Source organism: Panthera tigris, chromosome D4 (genome assembly GCF_018350195.1).
Source record: "Panthera tigris isolate Pti1 chromosome D4, P.tigris_Pti1_mat1.1, whole genome shotgun sequence".
In the NCBI taxonomy this organism is placed as follows: Eukaryota; Metazoa; Chordata; class Mammalia; order Carnivora; family Felidae; genus Panthera; species Panthera tigris.
In genome coordinates, this window is record NC_056672.1 from 12,173,002 (window position 1) to 12,191,101 (window position 18,100).

At 36.8% G+C, this 18,100-nt stretch overlaps 1 protein-coding gene across 6 annotated transcripts in view; it reads right to left on the minus strand.

Annotated features, from left to right (window-relative positions):
- Nucleotides 1-5,059: 5,059 nt before the first annotated feature.
- PTAR1 (protein prenyltransferase alpha subunit repeat containing 1) overlaps nt 5,060-18,100 on the minus strand; it is a 50,631-nt gene continuing 37,590 nt past the window's right edge. For 4 of the 6 annotated variants that reach the window (XM_042963427.1, XM_042963429.1, XM_042963430.1 and 1 more), the window contains 2 exons: nt 16,059-16,363; nt 5,060-14,150 (listed from right to left, as the gene is read on the minus strand). In XM_042963427.1, coding sequence (XP_042819361.1) covers nt 13,808-14,150; nt 16,059-16,363 — 648 coding nt within the window. In that variant the 3' untranslated portion in view covers nt 5,060-13,807. The remainder of the gene's footprint in view (nt 14,151-16,058; nt 16,364-18,100) is intronic. The other 2 variants (XR_006210325.1, XM_042963431.1) reach the window with 2 other exon arrangements.

Genomic DNA, 18,100 nt, shown 5'->3' on the forward strand with positions numbered 1-18,100 from the left:
TTATGCATATTTTTGACTTATTTTCTTAGTGACCACCCCAGGAATAGGACTAGCATCTTAATTTAGATCAGTCTAGGTTGTACTGACGCCAACTTAGTTTCAGTAGTATACAAAAACTGGTATGCTGTATAGCTCTGTTCTCCACCCTTTTTCTATTTCGTCATGGCCTATTTCTTAATACATTGTAGATCCAAGAAAATAAATTTATAATTATTGCAATACAGTTACCTTTTAAGTTAGAGGGGAAAAGAGTTACAAAGGGTATGTATGTAGTTACATACTATGTACATACATACTATGTAGTTACTTTCACTGGCACTTTTAATTTTTTCATGTGGAAAGTTGTAATGTCTTTTCATTTCAGCCTGGAGGCCTCACTTGCACATTTCTTCCTACGGCAGTTCTGCTAGTGATAAACTCTGTTTTTATCTGGGACTGTCTTAATTTCTTTTATTTTTGAAGGTTCATTTTACCAGATATAAGATTCTTGGTTGAGTTTTTCTCCTGAGCCTTTTGAAGATATCCGCTAGTGCCCTCTAGAAGCTTCCATGGTTTCTGATGAGAAATCACATGTTGATCTTACTGAGGACCCTCTATACATGATAAATCTCCTCTCATGCTGCTTTCAAGATTTTCTGTTTGTCCACGGGCTTTTGACAGTTTGGTTATAATGTATCTTCACTGTGGGTCTTTTTGAATATGTTCCACCTACAGTTCATTGACATTTTTGGATTTGTAGATTTGTGCCCTTCAAATATTTTCTTCTCCTTTTTTCCCTTTGAGGACATCTACAATACATACATTGGTCACTTTGATGGTGCCCCACAGGTCCCTTAGGCTCTATGTACTTTTATTCTTTTTCTTTTTGTTTCTCAGACTGAATATGTTGTCAGTTGACATGTTTTCACTCATCCTTTCATCTTATTCAAATCTGTTGGTGACCCCTATGGTTTTTTTGGTACAAAAACTACAATTAACTATTCAACTTTGCAGAATCTGTTTCATTTCACTTATGTATCTGTCTTCCCAGAGGTATGTCAGCTAGGGTCTATTTGGCTGAGTTTGAGCAATTTCATTCCCTTTAAAATACCCATCACTATTTGGTGAGGCATGGTTCTCATTTTGCTTTAGTTCTTTTAACATGGTTATTTTAGTTCTTTGAACATATTAAAAATAGCTTGTTTCAAGATTTAAGTCTAATGTCTTTTTTTCTCAAGGGCAATTTCTATTGATTGCTTTTTTCCCTTGGGTATCAGCCATAGTTTCTTTCTATGTATTATATTATTGTTACAAATCAGACACTTTATTGAATAATATAATGTGCCAGATCTGGGTATCAGATTCTCCTTCATCCTCATGGTTTATTGTCACTAATTGTTGTTGTTTTGTGACTTTTCTGAACTACTTTTGTAAAGCCCATATTCTTTATAGTGTGTAGCCACTGAAGTCTCTACTCAGTCGCCCAGTGGTCAGCTGATGATTGGACAGAGTCCCTTGAATCAAATCTCTAGTTCTTGCTGAAGGGTCCTGAGTGCATGTTGCAACAGGCAGTTTATAACTGTCTTAGCCTTCACTTCCTGCTTGTGGAGTGAGAGGTGAAAGCTATGGCCTTCTCAGGTCTTTCCTGAGCACACACACATTCCTATAAATTTGCATGGCCTTCTAGATTTAAAATTTCTACTGATCATGTCCTTATTATTAGGACTTTTTTGTGTCCTGTCCAATAAAGTCAGTCTACCTCAAGGATGCAAAAATATTCTCCTGTTTTCTAGTGGTTTTATGTGTTCTTAGTTTTATGTTCTGTTCTGTGATCATTTTTAATTAATTTTTGTATATTTTTTGAGCTAAGGGTTGAGGCTTATTTTTTCCATATGATTATTTTATTATTCCAGCACTATTTATTAGATTTCCCCATTGAAATGACCCTGATGGCCTCAGTCAAAAATTAATGGACTCTATGTGTGTAGTCTGTTTCCAGGCTCTATTTTGTTCCAAAGATTTGTCTAGTCTTATGCCAAAACCATAGTCTTGATTACTATAGCTTGAGAGTAAGCCAGCTTTTCAAGATTGTTTTGGTTACTTTAAATCCTATTCATTTTCATATAAATTTTCAAGTGGTTTATCAATTTCACTGAAAAAACTAATTGAAAAGTTGATAGATTATGTTGAATTTACAGGTCAATTTGGTAGGAATATTTCATAGACTATGTATTCCACAAATAGGGTACTTTATTTAAAAATAACTTTGTCCTCTAAAAGGTATTTTTCTTTTATTGTGACTAGAACATGGAGAAAAGTACATAAAATATATAAGACATGTCCACATGGCCCAATTCAAGACACAGAATCCTGCCAGAAGTCCAGAAGTTCCCTATCTTGATCCCATCCTTGATCATGGTTCCGTTCTTTCCCAACCAGATGCAACTGGTTGAACTTTATAATAATCATGACCTTTATAATCATAATTTTCTTGCTTTCTTTGTAGACTTGACTATTTTTAAAATTTTACATGAATGAAAATCATATATGTGCATATGATTTCAGTACATATGTTTCTTTTACCTTCATTCCTCAAAGAACATTTTCTGTATGCAGAATTCTATAATGGCAGTTATGTAATTCCAGCACATTAAATTTATCATTCCCATACCTTCTGACTCTAACAAGAAGTTAGCTTTGACTTAATGTCTTTGTCTTCAATTAATTGTAAGATACTACCTTTCTATTGGTGTTCTGCAGTTTCAGTATGATGTAGGTTTCTTTATCCTGCTTTGAAAAAAAATTTTAGTATTTTTTCCAACATTTTAACTTGTGTTCAGTAGGAGTGTTTGTCCTGCCATGTCCTGCCATTACCATTTGGAAATGGTAATTAACTTTGATGTTTAAAATAAAATCAGAATCTTAAACTTCTCTATAATTTCCTGTTTTTTCTCTATAACTTCCTTTTAAAAATTAATTTATTATGACATTTTTTCATGTAATTTTATATTCTATTTTTGTGAGTGCATATACCACCACTGTAGGAAAATACCAATTTACTGAATCTCCTACTGTGTATTCAAATTGTTTCTGATTTTTACTCTAACAAATGCCACACAAAATGCTTTAAACTTAAAAATTTCTTCACATGGAATAACTAATATTAAGACTCAGGAGATCAATGTTACAAATTAGGTATGTCGCAACTTAGTTACAAACAAGAAAAAACTGGTGATTTTTGCTCTAGGGGACCTTAGACTGTAAGAGTCTACAAAATTTCCTTGAAAACAGAGGGGTGACTGATGCTGCACCAATACCAATTACTCACCAACCTTCCAGTATTCTCTCAACATGTCTACAGAGATCACTAGCGATTTAAGAAATATGAGAACACAAAAATAATATGATGGAGGCCCAATTTCAGCCCACAGTTAGCTCCCCTACACAGAGAGCGGACCTTTCGCTAATCATACTGTAATTACCGTGAGAAGCAAGTAAGGAATCTGATACAAGAGATCTGTGTATCTTCGGAGGATTCTGATAGTAAAAGTATAAATTCAGAAGTATTATGTCTGTTCTTCAGATAATTATAAGGAGTGGTAAGGGGGTTCTTCCTGGTAGCCAGGGTTACTCTAAGAATCTTTCTGTGAAAGAAAAGTTAGTACAGTAATTATTGCTTCTGTTTTCAAATTCTGTAGCATAGGGCATATATAATAATACTGTACTTCTCATAAGAAAAGGGCATACTGTAACTTGCTATCTTAAATAAAGCTGATGCCCAATCTAGCCATTTTGGAGTAGAATGGGAAAGATAGGAACCCTGCCACTTTTTAAAAAAGCAGTAACAACAAAAAAACAAATCACTGCTTCTTCTAAAACAAACAAAACAAAACCAAAAAACACCAAAAGCAAAAATTTGAGGTTGCAACATGAGGAAAGTGCTAAATATATACAAATGATGAACGGCTTGTCATATTTAAAAATTTTAATTAGCTAGTGTATCATCTTGCCTCTGTTTTTACTGTTAATCTTTCATTTCAAGAAGCATCCTATTAGGTAAAGCAATTTCCCAGGGACGCACTTTGCTAATATAAATTGTTGTCACACTTCTCATATAATCTGCCTACTAACTCAAACCAAGACTGTCTTTAGCAAGCTAGTTCCCTTCCTTAGCATATCAAAGCGAAAACATTGTTTGTGGTACTTTGGCATGATGCAAATAAATTCCGTACCCTGTTTCCTACCAAAAATAGGCATAGGTAATAGTGCGTTATTTAAAATATAATCCTAAAGAGTCATGGGACAAGGCAGCAAAGGCTTTTCCCACAGAACAACTTTTTGAGTATTTAAAATCTGAGTAAAAACAGTATCCACCTCATCAATACTTTTCAGAGTATACTTAGGTATTAAAGCCATTTAACTGTAAATGCTGTGTCCAGCTTAAAATATATGGAAGTAAGGTTCCAGGTTAAGAAAACATGGGATAGAACCCCGAAATAATCAAGTAATTCTCTGCTCTATGCCTTCATTTAAAATGTATGAGAAAAAGCATATCTAGTTATAATGACTTTCATAAGTCAATTAGTCATTGTTAACGCACTCTAAAGACAAGTGTGACAGTTTCTCTAATTTGTTTTCAATATTTTTTTAATGTCCTAGACACAAATGACATTTTTAATTCCTTCTACAAGCGTAAGTAATCAAATCAGTTGGTTTCACTTAGACAACAGCTCACACACATCCATCCCATTACCACCATCACAGCAATTAAACAAGACTGCTTGGCAGAATGGAGTGGAGTTTAAAACACCAAAACGAGTTGGGGCCCCTGGGTGGCTCAGTCGGTTAGGCGTCTGACATTGGCTCAGGTCATGACCTCATGGTTTGTGAGTTCGAGCCCCTCATCGGGCTCTGTGCTGACAGCTCAGAGCCTGGAGCCTGCTTCAGATTCTGTGTCTCCCTCTCTCTCTGCCTCTCCCCTGCTCCCATTGTCTCTCTCTCAAAAATAAACATTAAAAATTAAAAAATATAAAACACCACCACCAAAGCAAGCAAAAATAAAAGCACACTTTCACTCATCTTAGGAGATGAAAAGTTTACTTAGAAATTGCAAACATTTAGCAAAGTTAAGACATAAACACTATTTTTCATATTCTACAGAAATACAATAATTTATAGCTGGCTTGGTACATGATCACATGATAAAAACAATCTAATGAAAAAAAAAACAAAACGATGGTTCATTCTACTTTTCTGCCACTTGTAACAACTTAGTAAGTGTACCAGTAAGTACTGGAAGACAGATGCATAGGAAGATTAGAATCCTAGGGCTGTCTGTTAGTACACATTATTATAAGAATAATATAAAAACAAAACAAGTACAGATACACAATTAACATGCAATTTAAGCTATTATTTTGAAGAAACAGGACAGAATTTAGTGAACACATTGAAAAATGTGTTAATAATGTGTTGTTATAATGAGCATATCATGGTATTTTACATGGCATGGAATTTCTTCCTCCTTAGATAATGCTTGGCAAATTGGAACAGATTGAGCTACTGCTACAGCAAATTTAAAATGCAGACAATGTGGATAATTGTATTAGATACTTTTCTAAGTATACTAATTTTTAAAGTACCATAATTTCATGCCTACCTCACCATCTCCCCAATTTAAAATAAAGTCAAATTTTGTACCCTATGAACCTGCACCGTCCGATATAGCAGCCCTTAGCCACACATGGCTATTTGAGCACTTACAAAGTAGCTAGTCAGAACTGACAGGCACTGTGAGTGCAAAATACACAATGAATTTTAGAAACTTACTATGGGGGGGGGGGGGGAAGCAAAATATCTCCATAATTTTGTATACTGATTACATAGTGAAATATTTTTAATATATTGGGTTAATTAAAATAGTTAAGTTAATGTCATGGGTTTCTTTTTTAATGTGCCTGCTAGAAAATTAAAAATTACATATGTGGCTCCCATTTCTTCCTACTGGACAGTGCTCATACAGATAGTCTACAGTCGCTTATTAGCCTTAGAATTTAGCATCCCACTTTAAGTAATCTGGAGTACGAACTCCCAGGATACTGTAAGCACACTCTGCACATACTTTACTGCAAAATTAATTTTTATCCCTCTGCAAGATACACATTTTAAGTGTAAAACGAATTCACAAAATAATCCTTAAGAAATGTCAATTACTATGTATTGTGAGAGCTAAAGGAACTTCAATGCAGACTGGAACACAGAGGAAAATAGTTAAAAAAAAAAAAAATAACAGTGCAATCAGAGGGAAACGATTAGTATCTTCAGTAAAATTAAGGTAGCCAAACTTATCTTTAATGCCCAGGATCTGACCTTGCACCACAGATCATATATGTAACTTGTCCACTGAACCACGACCTACAAGAAAATCTTTAAAAATCATTAAACTGCAACTTAAATACTCCATTTTTTGGAAAATCTGCAAGCAATGTAAAATTCACACACATCGTCAATTCTAACAGCAGACAGTATCTGAGAACTATCCCTTAAAGTCCCACAGTGTTAAATAAGGTTTGCAACTGCTTAGTGTCTAAGAGACTTGGACTTAAAAAAAAAAAAAAAAAAAAACTTTCTTAGAGGCTATTAAAAAATATCACTGACCTTTTGTCATTTTCTTCCCCTCCTCTTTTTTAAAAAAATTTCAGTAATAGTGTGTATAAATCCCTGGCATATTGATACCACATCATCTTTTATTGTGTCCATCTCAAATACAAATTAATCTAGCACACATTTCATTATTCTCCCAGGAACACCACCAAAATATAATACTGAGCGGTCACCACAGTCAGAGGCCAGCATCACAGTCATGCATCAAGAACCTCGCCAGGAGGCGATGCCTAATTACACTTGTATTACACACTCTGTTCCTCACAGCTCAGGCTGGAATGTTTGTTCTTCAACTGTTTAAATCTGTTTACACTGAGTAAGCTCTGTCAACGATGCTCTGAAAGTCACAAATGAGCAGATTCTGAAACTACTGTATCTTTCATAAAAATTTCTCCCTCATATTAAAGATGTTCTGAGAAAACAAGGAGAAGTTATTTAATATAATTCTGTATTTTACCATTACCACTTTGAAGACACTGGAAAGCAACCAAGTTTTAAGAAGAAATAAATAGAACCTAAGCCAGGTAACACCAGGTACACCAACAGAGAAACCGACTGTAGGCGTCTACAGTAATTCTCTCTCTCTTGAGTTTGGCAGCCTATTAAGACATTTAATCACATTTATTAATGTGCCGTGCACAAAAAGATGCTGCTTAATAAACTTTCCCCATCTCCTATCTTCAGACCGTGTTCTACACAAACAGTACATTTATTGCATGTTACTAACTCCAGCCTAAATAAGCGTAGTAATTGATGCCAAATGATGTAATTTTTTCAGTTTCAAACATATATTGCTTTAAAAATATGCTCCTCCGTGAAAAGATAACAAGTTTCCTCTCCGAAAGCTGTTAATTTGCCATGAGATCAATAACTGACTAAATATTTATTGAGCACCTACTATGACTGCACTCAGTCTACACTCATTCTTTAACCACTAAGAAAAAGTACCTGCTTCAAATGCAAGATGACACTGGTGAGGGAAGATAATATTTGAGCACTTCTGACAAAATGCTTTATGAGTCACTATCTGAACGTGTGAAACTGTTCACCCCAGGACATGAAAAAAAATCTCAATATGTATTACTGATCACTTTATAAAGATAAATAAACATTTGAAGTAAGCTGCATAGTACTTTGAGGAAAGTGATGGCCATACATAAAATTAAGGCTGATTCCCTAAAGGTATGGAAGAAAAGCCAGAATGTCATGGTGCATAAGCATCCAAAGACAAAAATAAACATTTTACACAAATATCTGGTTAATTCAGGCAAATGGCACTTGTGTTAGGTTTCCAACTTTGCTTAAGGGGGCTGGTTTAATAAAGAAAACTGCTTTTAAATAGGAGCACTTTAAGCAAATATGAAAATAAAAACCCTTTAAATAAAATTCTCTGTAAAATCACTATATAAATTCAAGTTCCAAATCTTGTTTAAACATATATACATACATATATGTGAACACACACATATATATGCCTTAAAAGTATCAAAATTTCACTTACAATGTGATGCAGCTGTGTATCTTGCCTTGCATGGTTTGAAGCTAATTATGTACCTTCCGCACAATACTGGATTTCTCCTGAAGCCACGCATGTGGGCAATGGTGCCGAGACAGAGGGAGGCTAGTTTTCACTTTCTAGCCTTTAACGATTGCGCCCCGTTGGATTCCTACAAGGCGTGAGGCATCATGCAATGTACTGAACACATACGGGGTCTGCACACAGAACACTCTTTCAGGGAAAGTGAGGTTTTAGGAGGCAAAACAGTTGTCAGTTTGAAAACGAACGGTAATCATTTCCTGAACAGGATTTCCAGAAACAAAATGATGTCAACTGAAACACCCCCACCTCTGCCCAACGTGGAAAACAATACATTACAGAAACTGTTTCCGTAGAAGACGTAAGAGAACATTCATAATAGAGCCGTAGGGACTGAAGCAGCGAGGTGAAGAGTGAGGCAGGCACAGAGCGCCTATGAGCTACTGCACTGGTAGGGGTTTATAAAAAATACTATCTACACTAAAGTTTTAAGAGCTAGTAATATATTTAGCATACTTTTGCCTTTTCTTTTTTGCCACTGAATATAAAATTTTGTCCTAAATTTACTAAATCTTCTACACCCTGAGGAATAACAGATTAATAAAAGAATGCCAGGGTCAGCCTTGTGGACCATATTATTGTCCAAAAAGCACAACCTATAAGAGCTAATATTCTTGGAAGCACAAAGGTTCATCAGCAGACTAAGCTACTCCTCTCTATTTTTTTTTAGCACAGAGTTTGGTTTTACAGTCTTAACATAACCTAACGAGAATACAGATGTCCAGGTTGAGAGCCAGAGGTGCCTCCTGCGATGCAAGCGCGCGTGCGTGTGCACGCGCGCGCACACACACACACACACACAACCTACAACTGACACAATGGTTTTCTGTCTCCACTATGAACTACGACATATTGCTGCCATTTAGGAATATATTATTCAATAGTCCTCTGAAAAGCACTTTGGAATCTTTAGCTGTATATTTTTATGAAATTACAATTAAAAGTTATCTGCAATCTTGAAATATGGACTCTCTATCCCTCCCCTCTCCTGTAACCAAATATATAAAATGCCGTATTTTAAATTTCATCTATTTACTTCTTTTCCTCCAACACAGAATTTGGGAGGGAATTCTTAAAACCCTTAAAGTGAGGCAAAGGATTCATTTACGACAATCATACGGCCTTTCTTTTCAGGCACAGTGCCACTGTTTCCCTTGAACATGGGCTGCACAGGTTTGGGACTAACCTGTAATTATCCACACGCTGTCCTCTAAATACCTCCAATCCCCAAAAAGTTAGTTGTCACAGGGAAAGAACTAATTCTTCTTGGCAGGGCGCTTAAAAATGCTAACTAAGAAATACAAACCGAAGCATCCTACCTGCTCATATCAGTATGTCATGAATGGATAAAAAAACTCCACGGGACCGTGTCTAGCAACTGGAATAAATAAAATGAGTTACAATCAACTGTTTGATAAAAATTCTGTCCTTTGTTTTCTCCCTAAACATTAATCTTGCTCCCTCCAGAAATAAGAAAGGCACTCAAATTAACAAGGTATATATAGCTATTGTTTCAAAGACACTGTGTGACAAGTAGGATTTTCAGGGCTGATTTTCTTTCCTGCTCGCTGCCTGCATGCCAGCGCATGTCTCCACCTTGCTGTGCCTCCAGACTTCTCCAGTACACAGGAGCACAGTAAGAGTGCATCTAGGCATGGGGAGGCAGCAGCATGCAAAGTGCCAGGGGCTGCACCGTTCTCCTGGAGAAGTTCACTCAGAAGTCAAAAGTTTTTAATGGTGCTGTTTGAATTCCGTAGCATATTTTAAATATCTGAAAGTTCTAAAATTTGATTTACTAGTAACAAAATAACTGTAAGCTTACAAAAGCTTTGCAAAGAATATATGTTATTTTCTTTTATAACTAAACCTTTAGTATCTTCTGTAATTAAGAGGGACTAAGATACAGATTAGACTATTGTATAGTAAGTGACAGCTGTACTCCTAAATTAATATTTAGCCCATGTCAAATACTATCTTGTGCTACAGAAAATTACTAATGGTAACTTGTTCTCAACAATATTAAAAGTTCTCTTTATATAACAAGCATAAATTCACATGACGACCTGAATTCATCTAAATCACACAGTCTACCACCATAAATGCTTTCCTACAAACTGCCACGTAAAAGTCAAGGAACTTTTGTTTTCATATCTTGTGTCACATAAGCCCTTATCTGAAGATTTAAATGGCTTTTAGTGACAACATGTATACATTTAATCCTATTAATAATGAAGCCTTTAATCAGAACCGTACCATAGGAATAAGGGATATGACTGAGAGTCTGGGCCCAGAGTTTCCAAAGACGTAACAAAAATGCTAAAACCTGGAAAAGAAAAAGGGGACATTAACAGGTATCTAATCCTTAAACCTAATAAGAGAAAAAGAAAATGACTCACACAGGTTTAAGAAATACCTAAAAGGTCTATAGTTCAAGCTGGGGAGGAGAAAAGGAGAAGCATAAAATGACTATCCTTGCACAAATACAAGTCAACAAGTCTTTGAAATCAAAGAATTCCTTCAAATGCCCCAAAGAGTCTCTGGCTCTGTTGCCAAGATCTGTCCTCCAATACCATAAATGAACAGAAAGTGGTGTTCTTAATGCAAACGAGCTTTGTTCTATGAATTTTTAATATATATTAAAGTACAGTTAATTCATAATCATAGAGCTGCATTTCTTGGCTGGGATTTAACAGCTTAAACAAGGTTGTTAAATGAAGAAGAATCATCTAAATTAACTTATTCTATATGTAACAGCTCACCTGTAGTATCATGAGGCTAGAATGTAACATTCATTCACAATCCATTGCTCTAACTTATCAATTTCTCAATCATAACTCATTCTATCCATTACTCATGATCAATCTTTCCCTTCTTCAGTGAATCATTTATTATTTTGATAAACATTTGATAAGTCCTCGCTATGTGCAAGGCACACAGTAGAATCTGGGAACACCAAATTACCAAAACAGGTATACTTAAAAAAAGGTGGGGCTGGGGAGGAAGGTGGTGTGGAGGTATTTACACATCTTATTGCTTTTGGCTTGTCAGTAGTATTCTTGATCCACAGGACAGTATGATGGCTGACTATTCTCCTAATGAAAGTTTGATGAAATGTGTCAATCAATCTAAACTATCTTTTTCTTTCAACAAGGATATTTATAGAAAAAAAGGTAAAGACTAACAAGTCCCTGAAAAGATACATCCTTTCCACAGCATGAACTTATTCACTCAAAGAGATACTACCATGCTACAGCTAATGAGTTTAGATGTCAACCATTTAGGAAAAAAACACAACCATATGGGGCAATGCTAGGTTTTTCTGTGAATCAACACTTGAAAAATGCAAACGTTAGAAATAAAGTAGCACACGAAAGTCACAAACGCGAAGTATCCTTCGGATGTTTGTGTTTTTACTGCCTACTCAAAACTTTATTAGGAAGAAGAGACCGAGATATCGTAAAGGACTGCATGGCTTCATAAGAGCGTGTATGAAGGGCCTTAAAACACATGAAGGCAGATAACATCAAGGGTGGGCAGGGTACTGTATGGAGGGTAAGAAAGGCGCGGAGCCGCTGGTTCACAGGGGACGGTCTATACTCCTGTCCTCACACTCTCACATCAAAGCAGAAGAAGCCCTATTACTTGGGATACTGAAGATGATGCCTGGAAGGGAATACTGAGTGAGGCCAGGGTCTGGCAACATGTATCCAGTGGAATGGGCTGAATCTCTCCTGTCATCTCTGTGTAGTCTCCCCACTATCCCCTGCAGGTAGAGAAAATCATCAACTAATGGTTTTATCCACAGAGGTCTAGGTAGACCTTGAGGTATTTGTAGACAAAGGGCCATGGGATTATGTTCATAATGGCAATTATTTTCTTACCTAAATACTATGAAATTTTGCCCCAAGAGAGAAAAGCAGATTCTGTCTACAAGGGCCAGGCTGGACAGTTTTTCTGGTATTCTCAAGTCTCCCCTGACAGTTGGCTGCTCAACAAAATCATGATGCACAAATAAAGAACTTGCTCTTTTCCTAAGCTTAAGGCAGTGTGCCTCGCTCAAGCCCAAGGCTTCGATAATATATACTAGGAGAAGTCTGCCTTTACATCTGTCCCCTCACCCTAAAGGTGACCTAGCAAGTAAAAAAAACAAGCAAAGCACGGCAGTCACTTACTTCTGCAGTGTGGCATCCTACACACACACACACAGGACAACAGGAGGTTTCCATCATTAGGGGACCTTTTAAAGGGCAGTTCCTGTGAATATTGTGTGTGTCTGTGTGTTTAATGGGGTATGAGATTCGGTGGAAAGAGGACGGAGAATGTCTTCAGAACACATCCTTAAAATTAGACAAGTAAGGAAAAACATACGAAAGTGAAAGTGTCAAAAAATACGGAAGGGACTGGGAAAATGAACAAGAGATAAGTGGAAAGGAAAGAACAAACACAGACCATTTACAAAGCGGGGAAACGTATTCAGAAAGTAAACATTAGCCGGCCCTTTTCCCACAGACCTGAAGAACCCAGCCCTTATTACTGAGAAATAAGATACAGCTGTTCGGTGGCTACTTTGGTACCTCATCCCTGATAAGTTTAGTATCAAAGTCTTTAAGTTGTTTTATTTTTTTAAATAAAGATTGAAGACCTAACCTTCAAAATCTATTCTTTCCCCCTGGCTTTTGCCAGCAAATTTGTAATAACCACTTCATAAAAATTGTGTGGTTTAAGTGTATCCTCAAGAACTTAAATTTTTACAAAGGAAGATTGTTTATGGATACATTTCCATGCATATTTCACTTTTCATGGTGAATTTAAAAGGAAAACAAGTAGTAATAACTGAAAATGGCATTCCAGGTTAAAAAAAAAAGGTTTATGTAAGGGCTAATGTGAGTGTTTTTGGCCCATACCAAATTTGAGGTAAAAAGAATCTATCAAAACTAGTAATAAAAATAATTCCCAGTACTGCAATTACATAAACTCTTAAAATCAGTTTTTCTTTTAAAATAACCACTTTAAAATGGATTACACATTGGAAGCATGTTTTTTATATAAATTCCAATACTTCTGACTTTGGTTACACTGGTCGATAACTTGAGTCGAGAAAGAGACATGATTTATATTTTTGCAAATCCCATCTATCTGGCCATTTGATTCTCAAAGCAGTAATTATATGGAGTAATTTTGAGCTTGTACTATTCTAAGGCTGAACTACAACTTAAAATTTTAATTGAAAAAAACTAGCCTATACAGCAAGCAACTGCACTGAGGTGGGTAGATGTGTCTGTGAACCGATTAGAAGAACCAAATGAGAAGAAGCTTCACATATAGAAATATAAAGGATGAGAAGAAGAAAAAAATTAAGACTCACTGTTTAGCAGGAAGAAACTACACAGTTATTTTATCCCCAAAGGAATGCCAGTTCTTAACAAAATAAATAAAATTAAAGATTTACTATGGACTTTTAACCTAAAGATGAAGAACACATACCAGCAAACAATTCATGCGACTATGTAAGAAAGGAAAGCAATATTGCACTGAAAGGGGGAGCCTTGCAGGACTAATCCACCTCTCTCACTGACTCAGCGTAACCAGCCACTTCCGGTAGGCACTGGCAAACCTGGCCTGCTCTACGTTCCGGCAGGTGGACAATACTTGATCGATGAACCTATGCTCCATCTCCAGGCCCCGAGAGTCTGGAGCTGGGGTCCGCTTCAGGCGTTTGGTTTCCTGGGAATAGCCTTGCTTGCTAGAGTCATTCAGCCCATCCACCTCCATGGCCTGAGACATGTGGGGGCCTCCTGGGATGAGGTGCAAGTCACTCGAAGTTCCCCCAGGGCTGTCTGCAGGTGACAGTGGGGTCACACTGTGAGGAAACCTACCACATAAGTGATGCTGAAGGTAGAAAATATGCCGCCTGTGAAAGAGGAGGGGGAGAGAATACAGAAAACTCATATCACAAAGTCAAGCTTTTTAGGAAAAAAAAAAAAAGCTGATAATTTTAAAACATACTGTACTCAGTTCATGGCTCCCGTGGTAACCCTGAGTTACCTGGAGGAAGGAGGTGGAGTAGTTACCCTGAAGTCTCTGCATACTTAGACCAGAGTCTTACAAGCCCAGATTACTGGACTGTGAGAAAGAATAATACGACCCCCAAAGGATTTTTAATACCACCGACTGAGATGATGGCAATCACCTGGCATTGTTACTCTTTGTAACTACAATCGGAAATTAGAAAATAGGTCGTAGCCCAATCTCTGCTATAAAAAAAAAAGCAACAACAACAACAACAAAAAACAGAACCAAAAATTAACTTCACTGATATCCTAAAACAGAAGTGAATTAACTTCTGTTAATTTCCTTTAATTTCCTTTAATAAGAACAGGTCTTATTATCTAAAAACCAACTTAACTTTCCCTGAAATCTGTCACTATAACTATAGTCTCATTAAATATCCCTGAAGCAGGGATATCTCATTATTCATATTAGCAACTCTAAGCTCTGAAAAGTTAATTCTGTCCATTTCCCCAGCATATTCTGGAGTAGACAGGGAGCGTATAATTCACCCATTTTATAGAGGATAAAACTCAAAGGACAGATAAGGTGCCTAAGGGCAATGGCTCAGTAGTAGAAAACTGGCCTGTATAACATCCAGGCCATCCCAACTGTCTCTTTTCCCCATGCCCCACCCCAAACTTCAAATAATTTTTATACAAAGCTTCTACTCTGTTAATCTAGCTATCTCTTCAACACAAATATAATTTTAAAATTTTCTCAACCTTGCTACTGATGTACCTAAATATAAAATAGCAACAAAAAAATCTGTAACACCCCAATGACATGGAGGTTAGTATCTATCTTGTCTCTAGAAAATGTGGAGTAAGAGTGTCTCTTTAGTATGAGAAAAAGGAATTTAGGAAGCTGCCAAAGAGGGTAGATGGTCTCCCATCTTCTAAATGTACTTAGCATGGAGGAGCAGCTGAACATGTCTCCTCAAAAGGCGGCAAATCTCAACAAGTTTAAAAACATACAAATATGTAAAACGCCTATCTCCTGCTTGGCACAGCAAGTCCTTCGTCTACAAGTAGAATCCTATAGGCTGAAGCAGAATCCGCATTTATAGAGACAGAGATGCTTCAAAAAAGAACCAATCAGGGGGTTCCCATACCTGGACTTCCTTCCAACATGAAAGTTACTTGGCTGTCAAATGTACTCAGAACTCAGGTTATGAGGTTGCTAATCCTCTTTCACTCCTTCCTAATAATTCTGCCCTGCTCCCGAAGTACACCTTACTTTAAAAAAAAAAACCAAAAAACAAAAACAAAAAAACCCCAACCAGTGTCAAGAGTTTATTACTTAAGGAACGTTAATTTGCAGACCTTCAATAAGCTTAACTATTCTCAAGGTCCAATCAACAGTCTGATCAATGGTCTACACCCCACTCTGCATCAGAATGTACCTGCTAAGTTTCTTTGCATTGTGTTTTTGAAGACTAGATGGCAGTCTTCCACCCCACACATGCTACAAGTATCAGGATCTCCAAGGAGGGAGTCTAGAAACTTTTGTTTTCAGTTTGGAAGTAACACAGCTGTTGCACAGTCAAGGTTGAATGCCACCATCTAAGCATTAGACAAAGGTCTGCATGAGGAACTTCTTATTGAAGATCATGAGGATGTGGTAACGAAAACTCCTCTGAACTCAGGCAAAGCTCCACAATCAGATTACCAAATTTACTCCAGAAGGCAGGCCTACGATGTAGGACCTTCTACAGCTCTCAGGAAGACATGTGGTTTCATGCAGAAAGCGGATTTTTCCCTTCTCTTACCTGTGGCACCAAAGGGTTTCATGTCCTGGGTAGGAATCAATAAGATCAGTGCTGAATTCAACTTCGTCTTCGAGAAGATGGGGAAGATTTATCCTTGCTTCCTCTGTTGAAGCTGCTGCTGCTTCATCTTTTGCAAGAACCAGAGCTGGCTCACTTCTCAGAGGGTTTTGCTCCAATACAGAACCATCTATCACAGTTTGGCTAATCAAAGACTTTAACAAAAACTGGCGGTAGTGAAATCCACTGTGGTCTGAAACGTGCATGGATGCCCAGTGTTTAGTAGAAGACAGTTCATCAAGAAGAATCTTGTAGGAAGAAAAAAGGGAAGTGAGAAGTGGAATAGCCAAAGGCTTTTCTTCTCCATTAACGCCTTGGATTTCTTTGATTTGTTCCTTGTTTTTCTGGTAACAATTGTTTCTACCAATACTTTGTATACAATGTCCAACACAGTGCTGTCAACTTAGTGGAAGCTCGGTAAAGGCTAGTTTCCCCCTTTCCCTGATAAATAAGAGATTTTTTTATATACACCACAGAATTTAAGACTTGTCATTCTTTCCCTGGACCTTGATCAATCACATTCTGATTGGCACACCCACAGAAAAGCCAAATTCTAGAATAATGATGAACATTAGGGTGATTATTTACAAGAATGCTGATGTTGAAGAGAAAATATAAATTCAGAGGTTACTTTGAGGTGAACTTTAACCTTTAACCAACACTAGAATATTTAACTTAGTATTTATTGAACAATTGACTCAAGGTAGTGATTTGTTCTTCACTATGTAAGTGCCATGAGGGCACAGAGCATGTCAGTTTTGTTCACTACCTAATTCTAAGGGCTTAGTGCAAAAAACATGATGCATGAAAAATAGGAATTTCCAAGAGCTCATAATTTTCACTGTTCATGTCAAACTCAATTCGTATCAATGATAAATGATTTTGTTAAGTGGATGAAACAAAATTCAGCAGTGAATTGTTAAAGCCTGCGTATTATCAATCCTGCAAACTAAGCAATTTCGAATGGAATGATAAAAAGAAAAGCCAGCAGTTATGAAAAAATACGTTATTTGGCACTGTCTTGTACAAGTAGCAAACGCAAGTGGGTTTCGATCAGTGAAAGCCATATTGAGGGCGTGCCCCGTTCCATCAGAGGATTTTCAGATCAGCTCAAGAAAAAAGACATAGACTTCTCAGCAGGGAATGGCAGCTACCGCACAAAGCCAAAGGGCTCCTCCTCACCTGCTCGTCAAGGGCCCCAGGTAAACTCCTCCTCCTGCACCAAGACCACCGCTCCATTTCTCACATGCCCTTTCTTCCCTAGAAGAAATTTCTCCCTCTTCTGAACCTCCACAGTTTCCGTGTGTTCTCCCATATATATTACAGAACTTACTGTACATCTTTTCATCCTCACTAAACTCTAAAAGTTGTTTGAAAGATTGTCACTCCTAACTGCTGTTTCCGTCATTCTATACCCAGTGGCCTCAGAGTGGACATCTAAGTATTTTATAAGTGAACAATTTAAGGAATTAAGTGACCAGTACAGAGGGGCAAGATGACTCCCAGCTAGGACAGCACATTTATATCCGTGAAATGTTTTAAACATCTCCTTTAAGTTCTAAACAGTTTATTTGAAGCCAAATAAGTTTGTTTCCAGAACTGGCGAATCTCTGAGAAATGGAAAACAAGACTGTTCATTTGATTAAAATAGTGCACAAAATAGCACCAGATAAACTTCTACCTTAGAAAAATACATACTAACCTTAAGGTTGTTACATTTTTGAAGAATTAACCTGCAGAACATTTAGGCTACAATACACCAGATTTCTAATTTTGGTAGGGCTTCTTAATATTGATTGAAGAGTACGAAACATGTTTAAAAGGAATTTACATAATGTGAAAAACCTTTAGATTATTTCTTACTGCATATTTCTATACACAAAAATTTTAATTTTTTTTTGTAATTTTGAGACAAAAAATAGCACAGACATGAAAGATTTTCAACAGTATCAATTTAATTCCTTTAAAGATATTTCTCAGACTTT